General features: G+C 40.0%; 2 protein-coding genes across 4 annotated transcripts in view; one reads left to right on the top strand and one right to left on the bottom strand.

The window, feature by feature from the left end:
* The window catches only part of LOC140493193 (protein limb expression 1 homolog), a 51,635-nt gene extending 34,253 nt beyond the window's left edge, over positions 1-17,382 (top strand). The window contains exons 3-6 of the mRNA XM_072591745.1: positions 2,981-3,121; positions 4,089-4,184; positions 12,645-12,722; positions 16,844-17,382. Of these exons, the coding sequence (XP_072447846.1) occupies positions 2,981-3,121; positions 4,089-4,184; positions 12,645-12,722; positions 16,844-17,035 (507 nt within the window). The 3' untranslated portion in view covers positions 17,036-17,382. The remainder of the gene's footprint in view (positions 1-2,980; positions 3,122-4,088; positions 4,185-12,644; positions 12,723-16,843) is intronic.
* A 5,546-nt stretch (positions 17,383-22,928) lies between these two features.
* Positions 22,929-26,956, bottom strand: part of LOC140493157 (2'-5'-oligoadenylate synthase 1-like) — a 43,338-nt gene continuing 39,310 nt past the window's right edge. For 2 of the 3 annotated variants that reach the window (XM_072591741.1, XM_072591742.1), the window contains exon 9: positions 22,929-25,532. In XM_072591741.1, the coding sequence (XP_072447842.1) occupies positions 25,376-25,532 (157 nt within the window). In that variant the 3' untranslated portion in view covers positions 22,929-25,375. The remainder of the gene's footprint in view (positions 25,533-26,956) is intronic. The other variant, XM_072591743.1, reaches the window with a different exon arrangement.

The following is a 26,956-nucleotide window of genomic DNA, read 5'->3' as shown; positions in this document are numbered from 1 at the left end:
TGGGAAAAACATGCACTTTTATTAAATAAACTAATTATATTGCTGACTTTATTAATAAAAAACATACCAAACACATCAATTATATTTCACTTCCTTCATCTCAAGAAATCCTTATAAAACCAAACATCTCATTCAAGTGCAGAAAACACTGGAATTTATAGTTTCACATCAATCAAAACTGTTTGTAGCAGACAATCAAACTCTGAAGTGGAAGATATCCCACTGTGATAATGGAAACTCATGAAGTTAGTCATACTTCACTCATCCAGCAATAGTGACAGACTGAACGAGAAAGCAATTTTTAAAAATGTTTTTATTAGCGTTAAGATTGAAATGTCTGGAGTTTTAAATACCTTAACTATCTTGTCAAGTCTCTATGATGGCTTAAGATTTCTTTGACAGCTTTGACAGTCCCAATAGGTTACTTTTAATGTTAAAGCATGTTTACTTATAACAATCCGAAAGGGCACTTAACCTCCTGTAAATGGTACCTTAACTTTCCCAAATGATAGCTTATCTCCTGCAAAGGACAGCTTATCCTCCAACACTGCCTCGCCTGCTAAAGTCTCCTGGGTTGATCCAAATGGACACCTCTCCAGACTATCAAACAAATTCACAAGTTTTGGATTCACACTATCCTCTTATCTGCTCTAACTTGCACACTTCAGGTTTCAGGCACTTCTGACACATGCATGGGTGGAGGCAGCTGATTATTCTGTCTTTGTAAACTGAGAAAAGCGAAACATGAACCATTACATTCTAGTTCCTGCAAAAATGAGAATTTGTTTTAAGGGGCGCTTAAAATTTCCAAGGAGTTCACTACCTTGATCAGGGTTGGACATGTGGCATGAACATGTGGTCATGCTTAAATGGCACAATGCATTATTAATCTATTGTCGAGACTTTAGTAAAACCTTTGATGAGTGTCCATTATTTTTGTTTCATTTCCCGTTTTGCCAATTATTTTACATTGTTGTAGGCTACTTCATTATAAATATCATTTCTTATCCAAGAGGGCAGATTTAAATAACCTATTTCCAGGCCTCTGTTGTTCTAAATGTCCTAATGTTTTGGTCCAGCATATCTCAAACTCTTCAACAATCAACTCAACTCAACTGTCATGAATGTAAATCTGGAAACTGTAGATAAACTGTCCATGGTAGTATAGATGTGTAAAGTAGATATTTTCAACTACCCTTGAAATGATTTTGAGATCTGAAACTGAATCCCCAGTAAAGATAATCCTTCAGTTATATGAAAACTGAATTCACCAAATGCTTTCCTCTTCGAAGAAAAAGAATTGATTATAAATTGTGAAAGATTAATTTAGTATTGTTTTAATTGTATTTAACACATTAAATGTGGTCACATTGGGAAATAAAAAAGTTTTGACTCTTTACCTTCCTCCAGTAATTTACATCTTCCCAAAGGCTTTAGTAGTCAGAGATTTGCTGTCATATCACACATACATTTTATGCAAAGGGAAACATTTATCATTATACTTGGCTCTTCCTGATGAAGAGCTTATGCTCAAAACATCAATTCTCCTGCTCCTTGGATCCTGCCTGACTGGCTGTGCTTTTCAAGCACCACACTCTTCGACTCTGATAGTGCAGTCACAATGTTGTTACCTCCTATTTTAAGTGGCTGAAAGGGAAGCTCTAGGGTGTAGGTTTGCTCGCTGAGCTGTAGGTTTGATATCCAGATATTTCATTCCCTGGCGAGGTAACATCATCAGTGGCAACCTCCAAGTGAAGCGAAGCTGTTGTCTCCTGCTTTCTATTTATATCTTTCTCCTGGATGGGGTTCCTGGGGTTTGTGGTGATGTCATTTCCTGTTCATTTTCTGAGGGGTTGATAGATGGCATCTAGCTCTATGTGTTTGTTTATGGCGTTGTGGTTGGAGTGCCAGGCCTCTAGGAATTCTCTGGCATGCCTTTGCTTAGCCTGTCCCAGGATAGATGTGTTGTCCCCCAGTCAAAATGGTGGCTTTTTTCATCCGTGTGTAGGGCTACGAGGGAGAGAGGGTCATGTCTTTTTGTGGCTAGCTGGTGTTCATGTATCCTGATGGCTAACTTTCTTCCTGTTTGTCCTACGTAGTTTTTGTGGCAGTCCTTGCATGGAATTTTGAAGACGACATTGGTTTTGTCCATGGGATATACTGGGTCTTTTATGTTTGTTAGTTTTTGTTTGAGAGTGTTGGTGGGTTTGTGTGCTACTAGGATTCTGAGGGAAGCTCTTTATAAACATTTGTAACTTACTAAATAAGATACTATCTTACCTCACACTATAACTGCTGGTGAGTCATACATCACTCAGAGTGTCTGACATGCCATGGTAACATGCACTTTAACATGAATGTTATAAAGTGGACGTACGACTAATAATGGTAGGACCTCTGATTTTCTTTTCTTCACTGACTGAGTAGGAAATTCATTGCATTCTATCGCCTACTGACACCTGTTGCAAGGATTTGCAGATTAATAATTTACATCTATCAGCTACATTACAAGCGCATTATTCTTGGCTATCAAATCCTGAAGTGGGGTTTGAATATGAAGCTTCTGACTCAGAGAAAGAGACACTACCATATGCCATAAAACCATCTCATTCAGCTAGTATGTGAGAACAACAACAACTAATATTTATGTAGCAACAATATGTTAAGATGTTTCACAGGCACATTTTAAAATAAAATGATTCCAAGCAGGATATTAGGTCAATTGACTAAAACTGCTTTTAGCACCAGCAATGATGACAAAGTAGAAGGTAAAACTACAGACATTACATTTCTCCTGCTGGTATAGAATGGTACTGGGGAAAGGTTGACTGAGGAATGAACCAAGGTGTTGAAAAGGAATGATCCCTTCAGTATACTGATAGAGGAAGGGTGTAGTGGTGTTATGTGCTAACCTCTGTCGTCTAGAATTTATATCTTTTTACTAATTCTATTGACTGGTATTACCATTTCTGACATATAGTACTGTTCGACCAAGGCAGAAGCCAGGCGAGATGCAGCAAGAGTAGCCTTAGTAAACTCTGTGTTCAATGAACAGCCGTCTCGTTTAATCACCATGGAATTTATCAGAAGCAGCATAGAAGAAGCAGTTGCATCAGTCAGTGTAAGTAAACTACATTTTTTTGATTTCTCCCTAGTCAGCAGTTGTCATTTTGTGATCAAATATTGCAGTCCATGCTGAAATATAGAACTGACTGTTCAAACTGCGGTAATATAACCAGAAAATGAATTCCACTGGGGTCTCTCCCGTTCTGTTGTCATGACTTTAAGAGAATGTGTGACAGATATGATGCTTCTAACTCATATCTGATGAAGTCATTGTACCAAAGTGGGAGAGACTCCAAGGAATTTCCTAACCAAGATCTTTGGCATGTTAAAACAAGGCATTGAATTGCATATGTGATTTTTCACAAGTGAAGATAACAAATTACAAGCAGTTGAGTTGAAAGTAAAAAGTAACAATATTTTACAACTCTTTTTCTCTGCATTAATCTCAATCTTCCTTTCTAAAGGTACAAAACACTCATGACTTCTGTTACACTCATGTCTCTTGCTTACCAACTCAACAATTGTTATTTTGAAACTTCTCTGTTGATTTTCTACAAATGCATTTCTTCTTCAGAAACCACCTTTAATGTGCTTCATGTCCACTACATCCAATTGATGTTTACTCCAGTATCTTTCCTAACTCAAGAAATGTGATTTTTTGGATGTTGGGATTTCCCATCATACCACTGAAAAGTTAGGGGCAGCACAAAATGCTCCAGACAGCTGTTCTGCAGCCATTTGAATCAGTGCGGACTGTTTCTTGCCTGGAGGTGGACATTGCAACCCCACTTAGGGAAGAAATTCCTCCTTGGAATGCTGCTGGCCATCTTACTGGTCACAAGCATTTTACCCCCAGCAATGCCACCTAGAATGGTGATCTCTGCTGTGACTACATCCCACCTTGGTGAAAGTATCCTTTACTGCTGGGTAACTCAGGCTTGTTGGATATGGTCATTGTTAAGATATTTATAGGTATCAAAAATATTTCATTTTGTTAGTTTCTTTTCTTGCATTTACATTAGGGTAGCTTACATGACGCAAAGGATCCTACAACAAGCATTGGGGCTTATCACTATATGCTGGAGGCAAACAAAGGCAAAACAATGTTGGAATTTCAGGTAATTTGGTTATTACCTTTTCTTTGCCTCTTGTCTTTTTAAGCTCATTATAGCTGATACTCTTGACATTTGCCAAGGCCACAAAACCTTTTCCTGAGCATAAAGACGAGAAAATTGGGACAGAGGTCCATCACACTAGATTTGATTCCTTTGATTCCTTTACTGATCTTGGCCTTGATTATATTTAGCCTTAACAGACCTCTGTAGTAAAGAATTCCACAGATTCACCATTCTGTGAGGGAAAAAAAAATCCTCCTCGTCTCTGTCTTAAATAGATCATCCCTTATTCTGAGGTCATGTACTGGTCCTAAACCCTCCCACAAAAGGATGCAACCTTTTTAAATCTAGCCTATCAAGTCCCTAGATCCCCGAAGATTCTCTCTCATTCTTCTAAACTCCACTTTGTGCAGGTACCAACCTACACAACTTCTCCTCATAAGACAGTTCCTCCATACCTGGGATCAACCACTGAACCTTTCCAATACCAGTTTATTTTTCCTTAGATAAGGTTTTCAAAACGGTTCACAGTATTCCAGCTGTGGTCTGACTGGTTCCTTGTATAGTTTTAGCAAAACAGCCCTGTTTTATATGCCAATCCCTTTGAAATAAACACTAGTATTCCATTTGTCATCCCTATTGCCTCCTGAATTTGTATGCTAGTTTTTTGTGATCTATCCATGAGGGCACACAAATCTGAGGATTTTGGGTAATCCAAGATGGAGGATGAGAAAAAATTCTGGCTGTGAGAGCTGCTCCTTTTTTGAGGCATTTTAGGTGTTGGAGGTGATTTCCTTGAAATTCAGGAGCAGCAATTACGTTTTATATGCTGTTATATTGTTTTGGAACTTCGGAGAAAAAAAGTCAAAACAACGGCACTTTTAAAAGCGAGAAGGACAGACAAAGGAAGCACATGGTGAAGTGGGGTGGTGGGGTGGAGAGAGAGAGACAGAGAGAGAGAGAGAGAACAAAAAATACTGCTAACTGACACAATAGTGAATCTGTGCAATTACTGCCTTGCTGTTTGAATTCATGTATCTCTGGACATCAGAGTGTGACTAGGAAAGCTTAACAAATAGTGAAATTCACAACTGATCTTGGAGGGATCTCTGTGGGAGAGCTCACAGCACAGGAACAGATAAATGAATAGTTTTTAAGTGTAGCCTTGCTGTAACTCTACAATAGTGAGTAGAGTGGCTTCTTTCTTGATTATTTGTTTTATTGAGATCTGTCTCTTGATAATTTTTTTTAAATATAAGCCGTAAGTATTAAGTTAGCCTGAAGCAGTGTGTTTTGTTTAGAGCAATAAGGTGGTGCTATTTTCTGGGTCTGTAGATTGTGAAGGAGCAAAGATGGCCGTTTATAGAGTGATATGCTCATCTTGACAGATGTGGGAGTTTAGAGAGTTTACAAGTTACTGAGGATTATGTCTGCAGGAAATGTCTTTGGTTGCGAATCCTGTCAGGCCAAATGGATCAGTTGGAGAGACAGTTAGAGGCAATTAGGAATTTACAAGAGCAAGGGGGTCTGATGGATGGCAGTTATAGGAAGGGAGAAAAGTCACAGATAAAGTCACATAAATGGGTTAACTCCAGGAAAGTAAGAGAGGTAGGCAGGTAGTGTAGGAGTCTTCTGTGGCTATCCCCATTTCAACCAAGTATGCTGTTTTGGAAAATGTAGGGGATGATGGTTTCTCAGGGAATTTTGGAAGAACAACCAAGTTTCTGGAATCAAAACTGGTTCTAATGTAATGACAGGTACATCGGGTTCCAAGGGATCAATTGAGATAGGAACCTCCCTAGTCAGAGGCACAGATAGACATTTATGCTGCCATTAGCGAAAAAGCAGAATGGTGTGTAGCCTCCCTGGTGCCAGGATCAAGGATATCTCAGAGAAGGTACAGAATGTTCTCAAAGGGGAGAGGGACCAGCAGGAGGTCATTGTACACATTGGAACCAATGACATTGGAAGGGAAAAGGATGAGATTCTGAAGGGAGAATATAGAAAGTTAGGCAGGAATTTAAAAAGGAGGTCTTTGAGGGTAGTAATATCTGGATTACTCCCACTGTTACAAGCTAATGAGGGTAGGAACCGGAGGATAGAGCAGATGAATATGTGGTTGAGGAGATGGTGCATGGGAAAAGGGTTCACATTTTTAGATCATTGGAATCTCTTCTGGGGTAGAAGTGACCTGTACAAGAAGGATGGATTGCATCTGAATTGGAAGTGGACTAATATACTGGCAGGGAAATTTGCTAGATCTGCTGGGAAGGATTTAAACTTGGAAGGTTGGGTTGGGGGTACCCAGAGAGATAGTGAGGAAGGAGATCAATCTGAGACTGGTACAGTTGGGAAAGGAAGCGAGTCAAACAGTCAGGGCAGGCAGGGACAAAGCAGAGAACAAGTTAGGACTGATAAATTAAACTACATTTACTTCAATGCAAGAGGCCGAACAGGGAAGGCAGATGAACTCAGGGCATGATTAGAAACATGGGACTGGGATATCATAGCAATTACAGAAACATGGCTCAGGGATGGACAGGACTGGCAGCTTAATGTTCCAGAATACAAATGCTATAGGAAGGATAGATAGGGAGGCAAGATGGGGCAGAGAGTGGCATTTTTGATAAGGGATAGCATTACAGCTGTACTTAGGGGGGATATTCCCAGAAATACTTCCAGGGAAGTTATTTGGGTGGAATTAAGAAATAAGAAAGAGATGATCACCTTATTGGGATTCTATTATACACCCCCTAATAGTAAGTGGGAAATTGAGAAACAAATTTGTAAGGAGATTTCAGTTATCTGTAAGAATAATACTATGGTTATAGTAGAAAATTTTAACTTTCTAAACATAGACTGGGATAGCCATAGTGTTAAGTGTTTAGATAGAGAGGAATCTGTTAAGTGTGTACAAGAAAATGTTCTGATTCAGTATTCAGGATCTACCTACTAGAGAAAGGACAAAACTTGACCCTACTCTTGAAAGATAAGGCAGGGCAGGTGACTGAGGTGTCAGCGGGGGAGCACTTTGGGGTCCAGCAACCACAATTCTATTAGGTTTAAAATAGTAATGGAAAAGGATAGACCAGATCTAAAAGTTGAAGTTCTAAATTGGAGGAAGGCTCATTTTGATGGTATTAGGCAAGAACTTTCAAAAGCTGATTAGGGGCAGATGTTTGCAGGTAAAGGGACAACTGGAAAATGGGAAGCCTTCAGAAATGCGATAACAAGAGTCCAGAGACAGTATATTCCTGTTAGGGATAAAGAAAAGACTGGTAGGTGTAGAGAATGCTGGATGACTAGAGAAATTGAGGTTTTGTTTAAGAAAAAGAGGGAAGCATATGTCAGGAATACACAGGATAGATCACGTGAATCCTTAGAAGAGTATAAAGGCAGTGGGAGTATACTTAGAGGGAAATCAGACAGCCTTGGCAAATAGGGTTAAGGATAATCCAAAGGATTCTTATAAATACATTTAAGGACAAAAGGGTAACTTGGGAGAGAATAAGGGCCCTCAAAGATCAGCAAGGCGTGAAGTCACAGGAGATGGGAGAGATACTAAATGAGTATTTTGCATCAGTCTTTACTATGCAGAAGAACCTGGAAGATATAGAATGTAGGGAAATAGATGGTAACATCTTGAAAAATGCCCATTTACAGAGGAGGAGATGCTGGATGTCTTGAAATGCAATAAAGTGGTTAAATCCCCAGGACCTGATCAGGTGTATCTAAGAACTCTGTGGGAAGGTAGGGAAGTGTTTGCTGGGCCCCTTGCTGAGGTATTTCTATCATCAATAGTCACAGGTGAGGTGCCAGAAGACTGGAGATTGGCTAATGTGATACCACTGTTTAAGAAGGGTGGTAAGGACAAGCCAGGGAACTATAGACCAGTGACCCTGACCTCGGTGGTGGGCAAGTTGTTGGAGAGAATCCTGAGGGACAGGATTTACATTTGGAAAGGTAAGGACTGATTAGGGATAGTCAGCATGGCTTTGTGTGAGAGAAATCATGTCTCACAAACTTGATTAAGTAACAAAGAGGATTGATGAGGGCAGAGCAGTGGACGTGATTTATATGGACTTTAGTGAGGCATTTGACAAGGTTCCCCATGGGAGACTGGTTAGTAAGATTAGATCTCATGGAATAGAGGGAGAACTAGTTATTTGGATACAGAACTGGCTCAAAGGTAGAAGACAGAGGATAGTGCTGGTGGCTTGCTTTTCAGACTGGAGGCCTGTGACCAGTGGAATGCAACAAGGATTAGTGCTGGGTTCACTACTTTTCATCATTTATATAAATGATTTGGATGTGAGCATAAGTGGTACAGTTAGTAAGTTTGCAGACGACAGCAGAATTGGAGGTGTAGCAGACAGTGAAAAATGTTAGCTCAGATTACAACGGGATCTTGATCAGATGGGCCAATTTCTGAGGAGTGGCAGATGGAGTTTAATTTAGATAAATACACGGTGCTGCACTTTGGAAAAGCAAATCTTAGCAGGACTTATACACTTAATGGTAAGGTCCTAGGGAGTGTTGCTGAACAAAGAGATCTTGGAGTGCAGTTTCATAGTTCCTTGAAAGTAAAGTTGCAGGTAGATAGGATAGTGAAAGAGGCATTTGGTATGCTTTCCTTTGTTGGTCAGAGTATTCTGGATAGGTGTTGGGAGGTCATGTTGCGGTTGCACAGGATGTTGGTTAGGCCACTTTTGGAATATTGTGTGCAATTCTGGTTTCCCTGCTATAGGAAGGATGTTGCAAAACTTGAAAGTGTTCAGAAAATATTGACAAGGATGTTGCTAGGGTTGGAGGGTTTGAGCTATGGGAGAAGCTGAATCTGCTGGGGCTATTTTCCCTGGAACATCAAAGACTGAGAGGTGACCTTATAGAAGTTTATGAAGTCATGAGGGGCATGGATAGGATAAATAGCAAAAGTCCTCTCCCTGGGTTGGAGGAGTTCTGAACTAGAAAGCAAAAGTTTAGGGTGAGAGGGGAAAGATATAAAGAGACTTAAGGAGCAATGCTTTCATGCAGAGGGTGATAGGTGTATGGAATGAGCTACCAGAGGAAGTGGCTGAGGCTGGTACAATTGCAGCATTTAAAAGGCATCTGGATGGGTATATGAATAGGAGGAATATGGGCCAAGTGCTGGCAGGTGGGACTAGATTAGGTTAGGATATCTGGTTGGCATGGACAAGTTGGGCCAAAGGGTCTGTTTCCACGCTGTACATCTCTATGACTCTATCTCACTTTCCTTAATCTTTCTTCTTTTAAATAATATTCAGCTCCTCCATTCTTCCTGTAAAAGTGCACATTTTCCCCTCCTCTATCAGCATTTCACAGGGACCATTCCCTCCAGGCTACCCTGGCCCATTCCTCTTCCATTCCCAACACCACTCCCCATCCCACTGCATTTTCCCTACAATTGCAGGTTCAACACCTGCCTGTATACTTACTCCTTCCTCATTATCCAAGACCCCAAAAGCACCTTTCAGGTGAAGAAGCAATTTACCTGACTTCACTCAATACAGTCGACTGTATTCACTCTGCTAAATTGAAAAGATGAATACGGACTACGAGACCATGCTGCAGAACACCTAAGTTTTGTCCGCAAAAGTGACCCTGAACTTCCAGTTACCTGCCACATCAATACACCACCACGCTCTCTCGTCAACATCTCTGTTTCAGGTCTGCTGCAGTGCTCCAGTGAGGCTGAGTACAAACAAGAAGAACAATATCTCATTTTCCACTTGGGCTCAACATCAAGTACAATAACTTTAGAAACTCTCCCATGTCCTATCCCCATTCCCATACTCCAAATCCTGTCAATGATATGGGCTGCTTTCATTACAGCCAATTCACTTCCAGCTACTTATGGACCCATTATCAGCATTTCTTTCTCCAGAGCACACTGTTATCCATCCCTTTGACTCCCTGTCATTCACTCTCTCTCTCTCTCCCTGTCTAGTTACCATCTCTGCCTATCCGCTAACTCCTTTTCCCACCCGACTGATTGTCTTCAGCATAAATACCACCTTTTCCTAGCTACATTTGTTCTGAAGGGTCAATTAACTTGAAATGTTAACTCTGTTTTCTCTCCACTGATGCTGCCAGACCTGCTGAGTTTTTCCAACAATTTATTTTTTGTTTCAGATTTTCAGCATCCGGAGATTCAGTTTTTATTTAAATATTGCAAACTGGTTGTTACTGGGAATTCAATTTTCTTGTTTAAAATTATCAAACTCTATGGGAATTATACTAAATTAATAAACATGAATGAAGGTATGAATAGTAAATTCCCAGATGGCACAAAAATCGGTAGTGTGGTAAGTAGCAAGGAGAAAGGCCTTAGACTACAGGATGATAGAGATGGACTGGTCAGATGGGTTGAACAGTGACAAATGGAACTCAATCCTGAAATGTGTGAGGTGGTGCATTTTGGGAGGACTAACAAGGTGAGGGAGTACAGATTGAATAGTAGGACCTTTGAAAGTACAGAATGCGAGAGACATAGATCCTTGAAAGCAACAGGACAGGTAGATAAGATGGTTATGAATGCATATGGGATTCTTGCCCTATTCGCGAAAGCATTGAATACAAGAACAAGGAGGTTAGGATGGAACTGTATGTAATGTTAGGTAAGCTATAGCTGGAGTATAATATGCAGTTCTGGTCACCACACTGTTGAAAGGATGTGATTGTATTAGACTGGGTGCAGAGGATAGTCACTAGAATGTTGCCTGGGCTGGAGTGATTCAGTTATGAAGAGACACTAGATCGTCTGGGGTGGTTGCAGAGGTTGTTCTAGTAGGGATGGCTGAGTGAGGATCTGATTGAGGTGTACAAAGTTCAACATCTTGATGTTGAGCTTGTTTGGTGCATTTGGTAAAAGTTAGGAACCTGAATATTCTGCCCTTTGTATCATGTTTCATCATAGAAGAGACAAGAAAAATCCAAAAAAAAGTGAACCATGTCACTGAAGGAAATCAATAAAAATTAAGAAAGCCCTAGAAAATTAATGGGATAAAGTTGTGACCAATCTCCTATTCTTGCAACTTGCACCCTTGCGTTTTGAATGACATAGCTGCAGAGATGATGAATACATTTATTCTGATGTTCCAGAATGCCTTAGATCATTTCCCATGGATTGGAATAAACATAATCCACTACTTGAGAAAGGTGGAAAAGAGAAAATATGAGACCACAGGCCAGTTAATGCAGTTTCAGTAGTAGTAGGAAAACTGATCTATTATGAAAGATATGGGAACTGTAGCACAATAGAGAAGTATATGAAAATGACATGATGATGTTTAAGATAACATAACACTGACATCAAAAGTGATATGCTGATGAGATTCTGAAAGAAAGATGATAAAAGCTGGATAGAGAGAGCTAGTTTAGAGATCAATATTATGTATAATAGCATGCAAATAAAAAAGTTTGTTGAAACTCTAAGAATCAGGCAATAATTAGTCCCAGTAATACTGAGATATAGCACACTCAGAGTGGAGACAATGGGTTAAAGGAGCATCATTCAGCGCTGTCAGGATAAAGTCCCAATAGGTTCAATAGACCTTTATTCCATGGATTTTAGGAGAATGAGAGATGGCTGACCTGTTAGAAACATACAGCATAATAAGGGTAGATGCTAAGAAAATGTTTCCTCTGGCTGAGAAATCTAGAACACAGTGTCAGTCTCAGAATACGTGTTGGCGACTTAAGACTGTATTGTGGACAACTGTCCTCATTCAAGGATTTATGAAGCTTTGGAGTTCTGTATCACCGAGCATTGTGAATGTCCATTCGCTGAGTATTTTCAAGATGTAAAATGATAAGGGTAGTGACCGAATTGAGGGGCTGGGGATTGTTCAGGGTGGTATCAATAAAAAGTCAGACATAGAGTCATGGAGTCATAGAAATGTACAGTACGGAAACAGACCCTTTGGACCAACAGGTCCTTGCCGATTGGATATCCTAAATTAATCTAGTCCCATTTGCCAGGACTTGGCTCATATTCCTCTCAACTCTCCCTATTCATATACCTATCTAGATGGCTTTTAAATGTTGTAATTGTACTAGCCTCCACCACATCCTCTGGCAGCTCATTCCATATACGTACTACTGTCTGTGTGAAAAGAATTGCCCCTTGGGTCCCTTTTAAATGTCTCCTCTAGTTCTGGACTCCCCCACCCCAGGGAAAAGACTTTGTCTATTTATCCTATCCATGCCCCTCATGGTTTTATAAACCTCTATAAGGTCACCCCTCAGCCTCTGTCGCTCCAGTGAAAACAGCCCCAATCTATTTAGCTTCTGCCTACAGCTCAAACTCTCCAACCCTGGCAACATCCTTGTAAATCTTGTCAAATGTCGGAGCAGGCTGAGACTGCCAAATGGCCTAATCCAACTCCTCCTAACTGGGACTTTTTTTTCTTAACAAGACTTATTGCCTTCCTCTTTTTGCAGGAATTGATGACAGTCTTTCAATTATTACACTGGAATGGAAACTTGAAAAGTCTGCGAGAAAGGAAGTGTTCCCGTCAGGTAATCTTTCAGCTACTTGACCAAACATGAAGAAATAATTAGCAGCTTATGTTTACACCAACAAACCAAACAAATTGGAACTTAATACTACACCACTTCTTAAGATATCGTAATCCCAATATCCATCCTATAAACAACTGGTATGCTTAATCATCATTAATTGTAAACCATTATTGCTTCACTTTTAATTGACTTTCCACACTAGTCTGCTGCTCTGATTTATGATTTGCTAAAGTCTCTTTCATTACCTTGATATCTGACTTAGTCTTTAACAATCTGTTTGCATCTTTTCCCCGGTTCCTATTGCTAAGCTTGAACTGCTGAAAAGCACAGAATAATGAATAATCTTGCATTTTCAGCCATTTCTTGTTATCATGTGGAGGGAATCAAACTGACTGAAGACTGGCATCTGGCATCCATGTGGGCTGCAGGAACAAACCGAGGATGGCTTTTCAAATGAGCGCCATTACTTGCAGCCAATGTTCTGTTTTTTCTCCATACCCTTGTCCATGACTTCTATCCAAATTATCCTCCAATACCCTCTTGAATGCTTCAATTACACCTGCCTCCACCACATTTCCAGACAATACATTCCAGACCCTTACTACTCACTGTGTGAAAAAGGTTTTTCTTTTGCATAACACTTTAAATCTATGCCTTTTCATTCTTGCTTCTTTTAGAGTCATAGAGATGTACAGCATGGAAACAGACCCTTCCATCCAGCTTGTCCATGCCAACCAGTTTTCCTAAATTAATCTTGTCCCATTTGCCAGCATTTGGTTCATATCTCTCTAAACCCTTCCTATTCATATACATCTAGATGTCTTATAAATGTTGTTATTGTACCAGTCTCCACCACTTCCTCTGGCAGCTTATTTCATATATGCCCCACCCTCTGTGTGAAAAAGTTGCCCCTTAGGTCCCTTATAAATCTTTCCCCTCTCACCCTAAACCTAGGCCCTTTAATTCTGGACTCCCCCATCCCAGGGAAAAGATTGTGTCTATTTACCCTATCTATGCCCCACATGATTTTATAAATCTCTATAAGGTCACCCCTCAGCCTTCAACACTCCAGGGAAAACAGCCCCAGCCTATTCAACCTCTCCCTATGGCTCAAACCCTTCAACCTGGCAACCTCCTTGTAAATCTCTTCTGAATCGTTTCAAGTTTCACAACTTCCTTCCTAAACCAGGGAGACAGAATTGACTGCAGTAGTCCAAAGTGGCCTAACCAATGTCCTGTACAGCCTCAACATGACCTCTCAACTCCAATACTCAATGCACTAACTAATAAAGGCAAGCATACCAAATGCCTTCTTCACTATCCTATCTACCTGCAGTTTGAAAGAACTATTGTGACGACGCTGCTCCTTTAACAAGGTTATGCTGTCCTTGGCTTTTTTTTCAGGGAGGTTGTAAAAGTAGCAATTCTGAAATGTCTGGCTTGGATGGGTTTTAGGGCCAATTAGATTATAGCTAACAGATACTGCCTCAGGAAAAAAAGGCTTTCAAGTTTTTAAAAGAAACACTTGTTAACTGAAAGAGGAGTGGCCAGTTCTCTCAGTTCAGCTTTTGTCTGGTTTGGTTTGGTTTGGTTTTATGTGTCTGGCTATTCACTGAAAGCAGTCCATTCAGTTTGAGGCTACTGGTCCAAGAAACAGCTACATGGAAGAGGGTGTTCCATGCTGCCATCTTTCTCTCTCTCACTCACTCTCCTGTAAGACCCTGTGTTTGATTTTACCTTTTGTGCCAAGGGGTGTTTATGAGGATTGTTGCAAATATTTGGAACAGCATCATTAAATTGGGAGAATCTTTTGGGTTTTCAGGTAGGTTAAGTTGCTTGGTATTCTATTCTCTTTTGTTTGTGTTTCATTCGGTAATCTTGTAAATAAATTCTGTCTTGTTTAAAACCAAGTGGTTTGACCAGCTGCATCTCTCCTGCAATACCCACGTTACACCTGCTTGAAACAACTAGCAAAGTTAGGGTCCAGGTTACTTCTTTGAAATATTTTGAGGGGCTCCATAACATTATGAACCTGTACTCCAAGGTCTTTTAATTCAGCAACACTCTCCAGGACCTTATCATTAAGTGTCTAAGTCTTGCTCTGATTTGCCTTTCCAAAATGCAGCTTTACAAGCAAGAACAACTTCACCTTATCTACTCTGTTCAGTCCACCCATGATTCTGAAAACCTCTATCAAATCTCCTAGCCTTCTTCATTCCAAGGAAAAGAGTTCCAACTATTTCAACGTATTTTCATAATGACGTTTCTCATTCCTAGATCCAGTCTTGTAAATAACTTTGGCACTCTCTCCAATGGCATCAAGAACTGTACACAATACTCTAGCTTAGGTCTAACATGTAGCTTATACAAGTTCAATGTGACCTACCTGCTCTTGTACTCTATACACCTATTAATAAAGACAAGGATACTGTATGTTTATTAACTGCTTTCTCCACCTGTCTGCCATCTTCAATGATCTGTGCACATATACCACATCAGCTCCAGCACCCCTTTTAGAATTGTACCACTTATTTTGTATTGTCTTTCAATGTTCTTCTGACCAAAGTGCGTCACTTCACACTTCCCTGTATTAAAAGTCATCTGCCACAGTGTTCCCTTTTGATTGCACAGGCATCCAAGGCTTTGTGCATTGCAGCAACCTCTGGAACTGGAAGTCAATGTTGCAACTGGCATGTGAAAATCGATTGCAATGCACAGATCCTTGGAGTGGCTACATGTGCAGCTCAGAGAGAATGTTACCTGCCATCTATCTGCCGACTTCATCAACTTGACAATGAATTTTTGGAGTCTCACAATGTCCTCCTCATAGTACTTCATCCAAATTTCATGGGATTTGCAAATTTTGAAATTGTTCCTTGCATACCGAGATCCAGATCATTAGCATATATAGGGAAAACCAAAGGTCCTAATACTGACAACAGATAAAAATGGGATTTCTTCTCCATAAGGACTATGTTATGCCCTGTCAAAACCAAACTTAGAATGGGATTCCACCGGTTAAGATAACAAAATTCAAAGGAATATATTTGTGGTTCTTGGAGCCTTCCGTTAACACAATGACATCACTATTAGGGGAGGTGATAGCCTACTGGTATTATCGCTGGGCTATTAATCCAGAGACCCAGTTAATTTCCAGGGGATCTGTGTTTGAATCCCAGCATGGCAGATGGTAGAATTTAAATCAGTAAAACTAAAATCTGGAATTAAGAGTCTAACAATGACCATGAAACCATTATCATCTGTTGGAAAAACACATCTGGTTTGCAAGTGTCCTTTAAGGAATGAAACTACCATCCTTACCTGGTCTGGTTTACATGTGACTCCTGACCCACAGAAATGTGGTTGACTCTTAAAACTGCCATCTGGGCGATTCGGGATGGGCAATAAATGCTGGCCTAGCCAGTGACGCCCTGCTCCTGTAAATCATTTTTTAAAAACTTACTTTGCAACACCTATCACCTATCAGGGCAAATACAGCAGATATATACAAAAAACACCATCTGCAAGTTCCCCTCCATGCCACACACCATCCTAAAATTGAACTGTTATTTGTCAAAATTCTGGAACTCAATTCCCAACAGCTCTGTCGATATATCTATAGCATATAGACTACAGAGGTTCAAGAAGGCAGCCGACTATCACTACTTGAGGGAAATTAGGAATGGGTAATAAATGATAGCCCAGCCAGCATTACCTCCGTCCTATTAAAAATGCATATTTTTTAATCTTGATGTTACATTCAGGAAAGTTTGCAAGTGTGTTGTCACATCTCTGCAAACCTAACATAGCCCACAATGTGGACCAGCACCCTGAAGTACGGAATGTATTTTAACATACCATGGTTACTAGCAAAGTATGATATATTGATTTATCAAAAATACACCCGATAGATGACACTGAGAATTGCAAAAACTGGAAAGCATTAGAACAATAAATGCTACTTTTTGTGAAACATTTTATTATCTTATTTCATATCAGAATCTGTTAGTATAAGCCACCAAATATCAAACTATTCCTAACTGACTTTTCTACCAATGTGATGATGCCCAGTGTATAATAATTGCACTATTTGTTTCTTTCTGTTTTCATTTCCACAGGATGTAATTTCCTATTATTCCAAACAATCGTTGGATGATTGTTTGAGAAGTCAGATGGCATTAGACTGGATTTTGAAGGAGAAAAGGATATCAGGAATTATAACTCAGGAGCTTCAATCATCTCTTAAGGACCTCGAGAAAGCCAGGGAAACTGGTTATGAATTACGGTTCTACAAAGAAAAGAAATTCTGACACTTGCTCTCAGTCAAGTTAGATCAGAATGTGGCTGTTGTCAAATGTGTGAATAGAACTAGTGAAATTAATTCAGGAGTGGAAATATTGCTTTGAACAAGGAAACATCCTTTAGCTATATAAATATTTCTTCTGATAGCACAAAGATCAGCAACCTACAACAGAACTGGTCATGGTGATCATTATTCTTGGCAAGCCTTGCAAATGCCACGATGACGTGTGAGTGGCAGAAATTGGGAAATGACAGTGTCAATTGAATCCAGGAATAATCTGCACAAACAAAAAATCTCCAAAGCCCTAGTATCCAAGACACAGAATTCAAATTATACTATTTGCTTTTGTCATAATGTTTGCATTACCATTATTCTAATTATAACATGTTACTGATGGTATGACTGTTTCATGCACAAACCTAATTCTGTTGTCCTTATTGTACTCTTAGCAATTTTGTGAGATACAAAAAATTCATACTGCATACAGAATGAACTCAAAATTATAGCATAGGAACAGGACATTTGGTCTGCTTGACCTGTGTTTAAGCTCTGTCTGTAGTTTCATTGTCAATTGTATGAATGCCATATTTCTCTTCCCTTTTCTCCCTTTGAACTATAACAGAATACCATTGGAATTTCTGTTCTGTTGCTATAATTCCATTGAAGCTCAACAGAAGCATCAGGGTTGAACAGAAGGGGGCTGCCTCAGAATTCTACACCACCAGCTGGCACCAAATTCTCCATTTCTAACCTGCTCATGAGCCTTTTGTGCAAAGAGTTGCAGGAGGTGTGGTTAAATAGCAGGGCTATCTGACTGTGTGTGACAAGAAAGTGCTAAAGGTGACAAGGCTAATTAAATTGGCCAACTGGAATTTTCCAGCCAGCCTCCCGATTCCTGCAAGTGGAATTTAAATGGTTGCAATAGTGTTACAATGATATTGTAGTGGTAGAAATTGGTAAATGACAGTGTCAACTAAATCCAGGAATAATCTGCACAAACAAAATTCCCAAGACCTAGTATCCAATACACTGAATTCAAATTATACTATTTGCTTATGTCATAAAGTTTGCATTGCCATTGTTCTAATTATAACAAGTTACTGATGGTATGACTATTTCATGCACAAACCGAATTCTGTTGTCCTTATTGTACTCTTAGCAATTTTGTGAGATAAACTAAGATTCTGCATGGCTCTCATTGTAAAACTACTGTTCATGAATGGTTGGGTAGCCGTGGAGAGATATTATGTGTGTAGCAGGTAGCATGAAGACAGGACAGTGATCTTCTCATGTGATTTTGCTTCTCGAGTGTAGTTGAAATGACAGATTGATACAGGATGAAAACATTGCTGCTCAGATAATTTGAATTCATCTACCATGACTAATTGGGTAGAACTATGCACAAATATACTCTTTGCAGGTGCATTTTGTCACTCAGCAAAGATCAGCAAACACTAGCAAGATTATTCATAACCAGTCTGCAAGGTCACAGCTCACAGACTATGACTCCAATGATTCCCATCAGCATCTTTCAAAATGCTGATTTCAGCAGTGGCACAGGGTTGTAACTTCAATTTTCTAGCAGCCCACATTTTAAATCATCATAACATTTTAAAAGTAATCTTCTCGAAATGGCAGGTTTTTGGCAGACATTTGGTTTGGAGGAATGAAAAATAGGACTTGGAATTTTAACAAAGCAGCCAACCTGTTAAATGCCTGGATGGTCAAGCTAGTGGCATATAAATGGTGTCAGTAAAACAGATTTCAAGGTAGCAATTTCAAACAACATCAACTTTATGTGAAGTTCCAGTTCAAGCTCTCGTTTTGGAATTATATTGGGTTCGATAACTTTCAGTTGAATAAAGGCCAAACTTTAAGTGTGGTACATCATGTGCGCTCAGTGAAGTTGAAGTTGAATACTGGAAACCTTAAATGTTTGGTTTCAATTACTTGTGAGAAAAGGTCTGAATTTCAACCCTATTTTTACTTGCAGCATGAAAATGAAAAACGAAATACACTCAGCAAAGACATCAAAGGCAACCTACAAGGAAAAAACACATGTCACATCAATAATCTGAAACAAAACCAGAAACTGCTGGCGAAACACAGCAGGTCTGGTGGTATCTGTGGGAAGAAAGCAGAATCAATGTTTCAAGTTTAATGATTCGTCATCAGAAGATGAAATTGGGGAAGGGATGGTGGAGGGGAGAGGTGTGCAGATAGGTAGAAATGGAGCACAGAAAGAGAGAGAGAATTAAATAAGGTAGGTAAGCAAGGAGATTATGGATAATATGTCAAGACAGAAGGAAAGCTGAATAAGCGAGAAGAACCAAGAGTAAGAGAGCTGTACTGAAAGCAATGCACATAATGTGATAATTGGCCTAGGGGTAGATGAGAATAGGGGATTGTGGGACAAACCCAATATCATAACAGGACCAAGTGCGCAGTGGGTGAAAAAAGAACAGAGAAGGATGGAATCAGGATCTCGATGTTGAGTCCTGAGGCTGCAGGGTCTCCAAGCAGAAGATGAGATGTTGTTCTTCAAGCTTGCACTGAGCTTCACTGGAGCATTGCAATGGGCCTAAGACAAAAACGTTGATGTGGATCACAGTGGTGTGTTCAAGTGGCAGACAACTAGATGCTCAGGATCATTTTTGTGGAATGAACGTTGGTATTCTGCAAGACAGTCACACAGTTGGTGTTTTGTTTCCCCAATGTAGAGCCGACCACATTGTGAGCAGCGAATATGCACTGAATAGACTAGATTGAGTGAATTGCTGCTTCTCCTGGAAGATGTGACTGGGGCCTTGGACAGTGAGGAGGGAAATGGACAGGTGTTACACCTTCACCAATTGCAGGGGAAGATGTCATGGGGGTTTAGGAGATGTTGGAAATGGAGGAGGAGTGGACTAGAGTATCCTGGAGGGAGCGGTCCCTGCAGAATGCTGACAAGGGAGGAAAAGAGAATATCTGACTGGATCAAGGAATGCCATTAGAGATGGCAGAAATGGCAGCTTACAATCCTTTGGATGCAGGGGCTCATGAAGTGGTGAGTGAGAACCAGGGGACCTTAGCATTTTTGGGAAGGGATGAGAGTAGAAGTTTGGGAGATCAGTCAAACACAGCTAAGTGTCCCGTTGATCACTGTAATGGGAAATCCTTGGATGAGGAAAGAGGCGGGCATTTTTGAAGCATCCCTGTGGAAGGTAGCATCATCAGAACAGATGTGACACAGACAATGTAATCGATGTACTGGAGAACGAGTTGTGGGAAGGGGTCTGAGTAGGATTGGAAGAAGGATCAATTACATCAGTAATAATTGGGTATAAACATACTCCTGACTACAGAAGTAAGAACTGAATGACTGTAATATCATGTGAGGGCAGCCTTACATTTCAGAGCAAAGTTGTTTTAGATAGCTTCATGTTGCTGCTACAAAAACACTAAGAGAGAAGGAGAACATTATCCTCAATCTGCAATGTTAGACGGCTGAATAGGGATCTGCATCCACCACAGTTTGGGAACATATTTAACTCTTCATACAAGAACATTACTTAATGATAGGAATGGAAAGAACAATATATGGATCCTCAGATGCTGTAAGAACTGTTCTATTCACAGTAACACTAAATGTACAAGAAAAGCTGATCTCTGTAGACATTATCGAACACTTCAACTCCCCATTATTAGCCTGAACAAGTTATCAGGCTTCTGTGATTCAGTTTGTGGCACTCTCTGTCTTCAATTTGCTATATTTCAATTAAAATTAAACGTCTTTGCCTACATTCCACTACAGGACTGAAAAGATGCTTCACTGTTGGTGATAATAGCTTTTGAATGGGATATTATACCTCTTGGTTAGGAGTAAAAAAATTCAATGGTACTACTTTAAAGTAGTATAGGGGAGTTTTCCCAAAATCCCGGCCAACAGAGAAAGTATATTCCTGTCAGGGTGAAAGGGAAGGCTGGTAGGTATAGGGAATGCTGGATGACTAAAGAAATTGAGGGTTTGGTTCAGAAAAAGAAGGAAGCATATGTCAGGTATAGACAGGATAGATCGAGTGAATCCTTAGAAGAGTATAAAGAAAGTAGAAGTATACTTAAGAGGGAAATCAGGAGGGCAAAACAGGGACATGAGATAGCTTTGGCAAATAGAATTAAGGAGAATTCAAAGGGTTTTTATAAATATATTAAGGACAAAAGGGTAACTAGGGAGAGAATAGGGCCCTTCAAAGATCAGCAAGGCGGCCTTTGTATGGGGCCACAAAAAATGGGGGAGATACTAAATAAATATTTTGCATCAGTATTTACTGTGGAAATGGATATGGAAGATATAGACAGTAGGGAAATAGATGGTGACATCTTGCAAAATGTCCATATTACAGAGGAGGAAGTGCTGGATGTCTTGAAATGGTTAAAGGTGGATAAATCCCCAGGACCTGATCAGGTATACCCTAGAACTCTGTGGGAAGCTAGAGAAATGATTGCTGGGCCTCTTGCTGAGATATTTGTATCATCGATAGTCACAGGTGAGGTGCCGGAAGACTGGAGGGTGGCAAACATGGTGCCACTATTTAAGAAGGGTGATAAGGACAAGCCAGGGAACTATAGACCGGTGAGCCTGATGTCGGTGGTGGGCAAGTAGTTGGAGAGAATCCTGAGAGACAGGATGTACATGTATTTGGAAAGGCGAGGACTGATTCGGGATAGTCAGCATGGCTTTGTGTGTGGGAAATCATATCTCACAAACTTGATTGAGTTTTTTGAAGAAGTGAAAAAGAAGATTGATGAGGACAGAGCAGTAGCTGTGATCTATATGGACTTCAGTAAGGCGTTCGACAAGGTTCCCCATGGGAGACTGATTAGCAAGGTTAGATCTCATGGAGTACAGGGAGAAGTGAGTTACAGGGAGAGGCTGACAGGCTGGGGCTGTTTTCCCTGGAGCGTCGGAGGCTGAGGGGTGACCTTATAGAGGTTTACAAAATTATGAGGGGCATGGATAGGATAAATAGACAAAGTCTTTTCCCTGGGGTCGGGGAGTCCAGAACTAGAGGGCATAGGTTTAGGGTGAGAGGGGAAAGATATAAAAGAGACCTAAGGGGCAACTTTTTCACGCAGAGGGTGGTACGTGTATGGAATGAGCTGCCAGAGGATTTGGTGGAGGCTGGTACAATTGCAACATTTAAGAGGCATTTGGATGGGTATATGAATGGGAAGGGTTTGGAGGGATATGGGCCAGGTTCTGGCAGGTGGGACTAGATTGGGTTGGGATATCTGGTCGGCATGGACAGGTTGGACCGAAGGGTCTGTTTCCATGCTGTATATCCCTATGACTCTATGTTTATTTCTTAAGCAACATCAATAAAAAGCCAATAATCTGATCACTATCACATTGCTAAATGTGAGAGTGCATTGTTGCCAAATTGTCTGCCACATTTCCTACATCACGACAATGGGGGAAGTTTCTTTATATGGAATTCCCTGGGCATATTTCCTCAGGCTATTATGGTTTCAGACAGGATACAGCAAATTGTCACCCTCCTGGGAGAAGTGAGATAAATGGGATTCCCTTCTTTCTTCAACCACCACCTCGTTTTGGCGCAAGTTTAATTTTAAAATGATCAATTTCTTGTCAAAGCTTTTCTCTAAGACCAAATTAATTTTTTAACAAAAGCAGATGTTGCTCAAATAGCTCAGCAGGTTTGACAGCATCTGTGGACTGATTTCAGAGTTAACATTTTGGGTTGAGTGACCCTTCCTCAGAACATTGATACAAAATACAAAATTATTTTTTTAAGCCATGATTTAAAAGGAGCCAATTTAAACAGGTTTTCTTTATTAAATGAAAGAATAAGTTTAATACTAAATGGAAGACATACACAAATTATAAACAGGTTCAAATTACATATAAAAGCTAAATAACATCCAAATCATTTATATAAATGACGAAAAGTAGTGGACCCAGCACCGATCCTTGTGGCACTCCACTGGTCACAGGCCTCCAGTCTGAAAAACAATCCTCCACCACCACTCTCTGTCTTCTACCTTCAAGTCAGCTCTGTGTCCAAATGGTCAGTTCTCCCTCTATTTCATGAGATTGAGGTGCTGCATTTTGGAAAAGCAAATCAGAGTAGGAATTATACACTTAATGGTAAGGTCCTGGGGAGTGTTGCTGAACAAAGAGATCTTGGAGTGCAGGTTCATAGTTCCTTGAAAGTGGAGTCTCAGGAAGATAGGATAGTGAAGAAGGTGTTTGGCATGCTTTCCTTTATTGGTCAGAACATTGAGTATAGGAGTTGGGAGCCATGTTGCAGCTGTATAGGAAATTGTATAGGCCACTTTTGGAATATTGTTTGCAATTCTGGTTGCCTTCTTTTTGCAAGGATGTTGTGAAACTTGAAATGGTTCAGAAAAGATTGACAAGGATGTTGCTAGGGTTGGAAGATTTGAGTAATCGGGAGAGGTTGAATAGGCTGGGGCTGTTTTCCCTGGAGCGTCGGAGGTTGAGGGGTGACTTTCCAAAGGTTTATAAAATAATGAGGGGTGTGGATAGGGTAAATAGACACGGCCTTTTCCCTGGGGTGGGGGAGTCCAGAACTAGAGGGCATAGATTTAAGTGAGAGGGGAAAGATATAAAAGGGACCTAAGGGGCAAATGTTTCACGCAGAGGGTGGTGTGTATATAGAATGAGCTGCCAAAGGAAGTGGTGGAGGCTGGTACAATTACAACATTTAAAAGGCATCTGGATGGGTAAATGAATAGGAAGGGTTTAGTGGGATATGGGCAAAGTGCTGGCAAATGAGACTAGATTAGGTTGGGATATCTCGATTCAAACAGGTTCAAATTATAAACAGTAAACAGTGTAGAGTAAACAGTGGAATGCTGTGACTGTTATGTTGGGTGATACCAGCAGTACAGGTTTGTAAGAGAACAGTTGATTTTGGGAATCTTGCCTTTCTAGATCAGCTGAAAAGCTCTTGTTCTGTGTCCTTTCAATTGCTTTCCGGTTTGAACAAAGAAAGAGAGGAGAATTCCATTCTTTTTACTTGCTGCACAAAGATAACTGGGATCCCCATAGTATACACTCTTATCCACTAGCACATGCAGACCAGACTTTTAACAGCTGTTCTTGTGTATTCTTGAAAGGGAAAAACACATAAATGTCCACAATTTGGGGCATAATCCATAGAATAGGGCTTTTTGCTTAGAATTGTAAGGATTCATAACTCTGAATGACTCTCCTCACCTTTGTCCTAAATGATTGGTGACTTATCCTGACATTCTGCCCTTTGCTCTAGATTCCTCACCTACGGAAACAACCTCTTTGTGTCAAGCTTCTTTCGAATCTTATACATTTCAGACGGATTTTACACATTTATTCTTCTAAATTCTAGGAAACATGGGCCCAATTGCTAAGCCTTTCATCATTGGCAGCTCTCCCATGCCAGGAACCAATCTGCTGACCCTGTCCTGTGGTGCCTCAAATCCGAGTACAACCTTCCTTACATATGGAGACCAAAACAGTATTCCAGATATGGTTACATCAAAGTTCTATACAAATGTATTTAGCAAAACATCCGATTCACTTTTTCACAATTCTAGTTTGAGACTCATTACTTTTGGCAAGCAATGATCAACCAGGTCCATTGAAAATACAAATAACATCCTTATTTATTTTTATATTAAAATCTATCAAAGACTTTAAATGCTCCCCAGAGAATATGGAGATCAGGTTATTGAATATTTTTAAGATTGCATTGCATAGATTCTTGATTGATAAGGGAGACAAAGTGTGTGGGGACAGTGGAGTCATGATCTTAACAAATGCAGAGCAAATTTGAGGAGCTGCATATTCTACTCCTATTCTTCATCCAAAGGTTTGTACGTTTCACCAGAATGCTTCATTTTTAATACAGACACTCAATAATTAACAGGACAGAAAATTTGCATCTTTAACTTTTGAAGTTAAAGTTCCATTTACTCATGCTTTACCTCAATGAAAATAAAAGAATGTTATGAATTTCTGCAGCATAAGGTACACATCCCATTACATTACTTGTTTGCACACATCACAGATTTGAAGTCAGGGACATTTTATGGTTCCTGTCTTTTTTTGACATAATTTGTCAGATTATTTACTAGATTAAAATAGCTGCAGCCAAAATGCAAACTTATTTTATAAGGCAGGAGCTAAGGTCCCTTTTAACTTACTTTTACACAAACATGACCGGAAAGTTAAACACTTCATTATTTCAGTTTACATATAATTTTGCATAAATATTCTTTGTAACATGTTTTGGTGTTACCTAGAGAGTACTCTGATTGCTGTGCTGAAAAGAAACAAGTATCACCAGTTATTGGTGAAGAGCCATGGAACCTTTGCTTGTATACCACGGAGGAGTGGCTTCAGAAGACTTTGACGGGCCACATGAGTCACTTCATCCCAAGCATTGCTATTTTCACAGACATTAAAAGTGGGGTTTGCTGGATCCAAAACAAAAGGTCTGGAATTGAAAACAAACACTTATACCATTTATATTAATTTAATGATTTCAAATTACAGGCTCTAAAATCCTTAGTGTAGCAAACTTGGCACATAGCAACTCAGCCCCTCAAGTTTGCTCCAACATTCTAGATCACCATGTAATTCAACACCATTTCCCCTGATATCCCCACTTTCCCTGATGTCATTAGTGTCTAAAAATGTATCAGTCCCCGTATGGAACATTCTCAATGACTGAGCTTTGACACTCTTCTGAACTAGAGAATTCCAAAGACTTATGACTCCTGAGTGAAAAAAACTTCCTCCTTATCTCAGTTCTAAATAGCTTGTACTTTATCCTGAAAGTGTGTCCCCTAATTTGTGATGCACAACTAGGGGAAGTACCTTTTTACGTTGACATTATCCCTCCCTTTAAAAACTGTAAATTTCAATGAGAACTCAAGGAGACAGGTCTTACGTCTCCAGTTAGAAAAGTCAGACAATTCCAGTAATTAGTCTGGTGAACGTCTGCTGTACTCCCTCTTTAATACAGATAGTTTCCTTAGGTAAGGGGATTAAAAAAACACACTATACTCCAGGTGCCCAAGGTTCTATACAATTGAAACATGGCATCTTTACTCCATTAGTCAAGTCTTCTTAAGATAAAGGTCAACATACCACTTGCCTTCTTAATTGCTTGCTGCACCTGTGTGTGGCTTTCAGTGGCTTATAAACAACGACACCCATGCCCATTAAGCATCAACATTCACTACTTTCTCACTACTTAAGATGTACTCTTGTACCTCTGTTCCTTCTATCAAATTTCAAACTTATCCACATATATTCCATCTGCCATGTTCTTGGCTATTCACTCAGCCTATCCAAATCTGCATGATGCATCTTTGTGTAATCTTCACAACAGAATTGCTCATTTACTTTGGTGTTGTCCACAATTTGGAAATATTACATTTGGTAGTTGCATCCAGATTAACTTGAAAATAACCCCTAGAGGAAGGAGGTTGTGAAACTTGAAAGGTTTCAGAAAATATTTACAGTGATGTTGCCAGGGTTGGAGAGTTTGAGCTATAGGAAGAGGCTGAATAGGCTGAAACTGTTTTCCCTGGAGCATTGGAGGCTGAGGGGCGACCTTATAGAGGTTTATAAAAGCATGAGCGGCATGGATAGGATATATAGATGAGGTCTTTTCCCAGGGTTGGGGGAGTCCAGAACTAGAGGGCATAGGTTTAGGGGGAGAGGGAAAGATATAAAAGGGACCATTGGGGCAACCTTTTCTTGCAAACGGTGGTGCGTGTATGGAATGAACTACCAGAGGAGGTAGTGGAGGTTGGTACAATTACAACATTTAAGAGACATCTGGATGGGTATATGAATAGGAAGGGGTTAGAGTGATATGAGCCAAGTGCTAGCAAATGGGACTAGATTAAT

Source organism: Chiloscyllium punctatum, chromosome 2 (genome assembly GCF_047496795.1).
Source record: "Chiloscyllium punctatum isolate Juve2018m chromosome 2, sChiPun1.3, whole genome shotgun sequence".
In the NCBI taxonomy this organism is placed as follows: domain Eukaryota; kingdom Metazoa; phylum Chordata; class Chondrichthyes; order Orectolobiformes; family Hemiscylliidae; genus Chiloscyllium; species Chiloscyllium punctatum.
The sequence above is the reverse complement of the archived record's forward strand: the minus strand, read 5'-3'. Positions and strand labels throughout refer to the sequence as shown.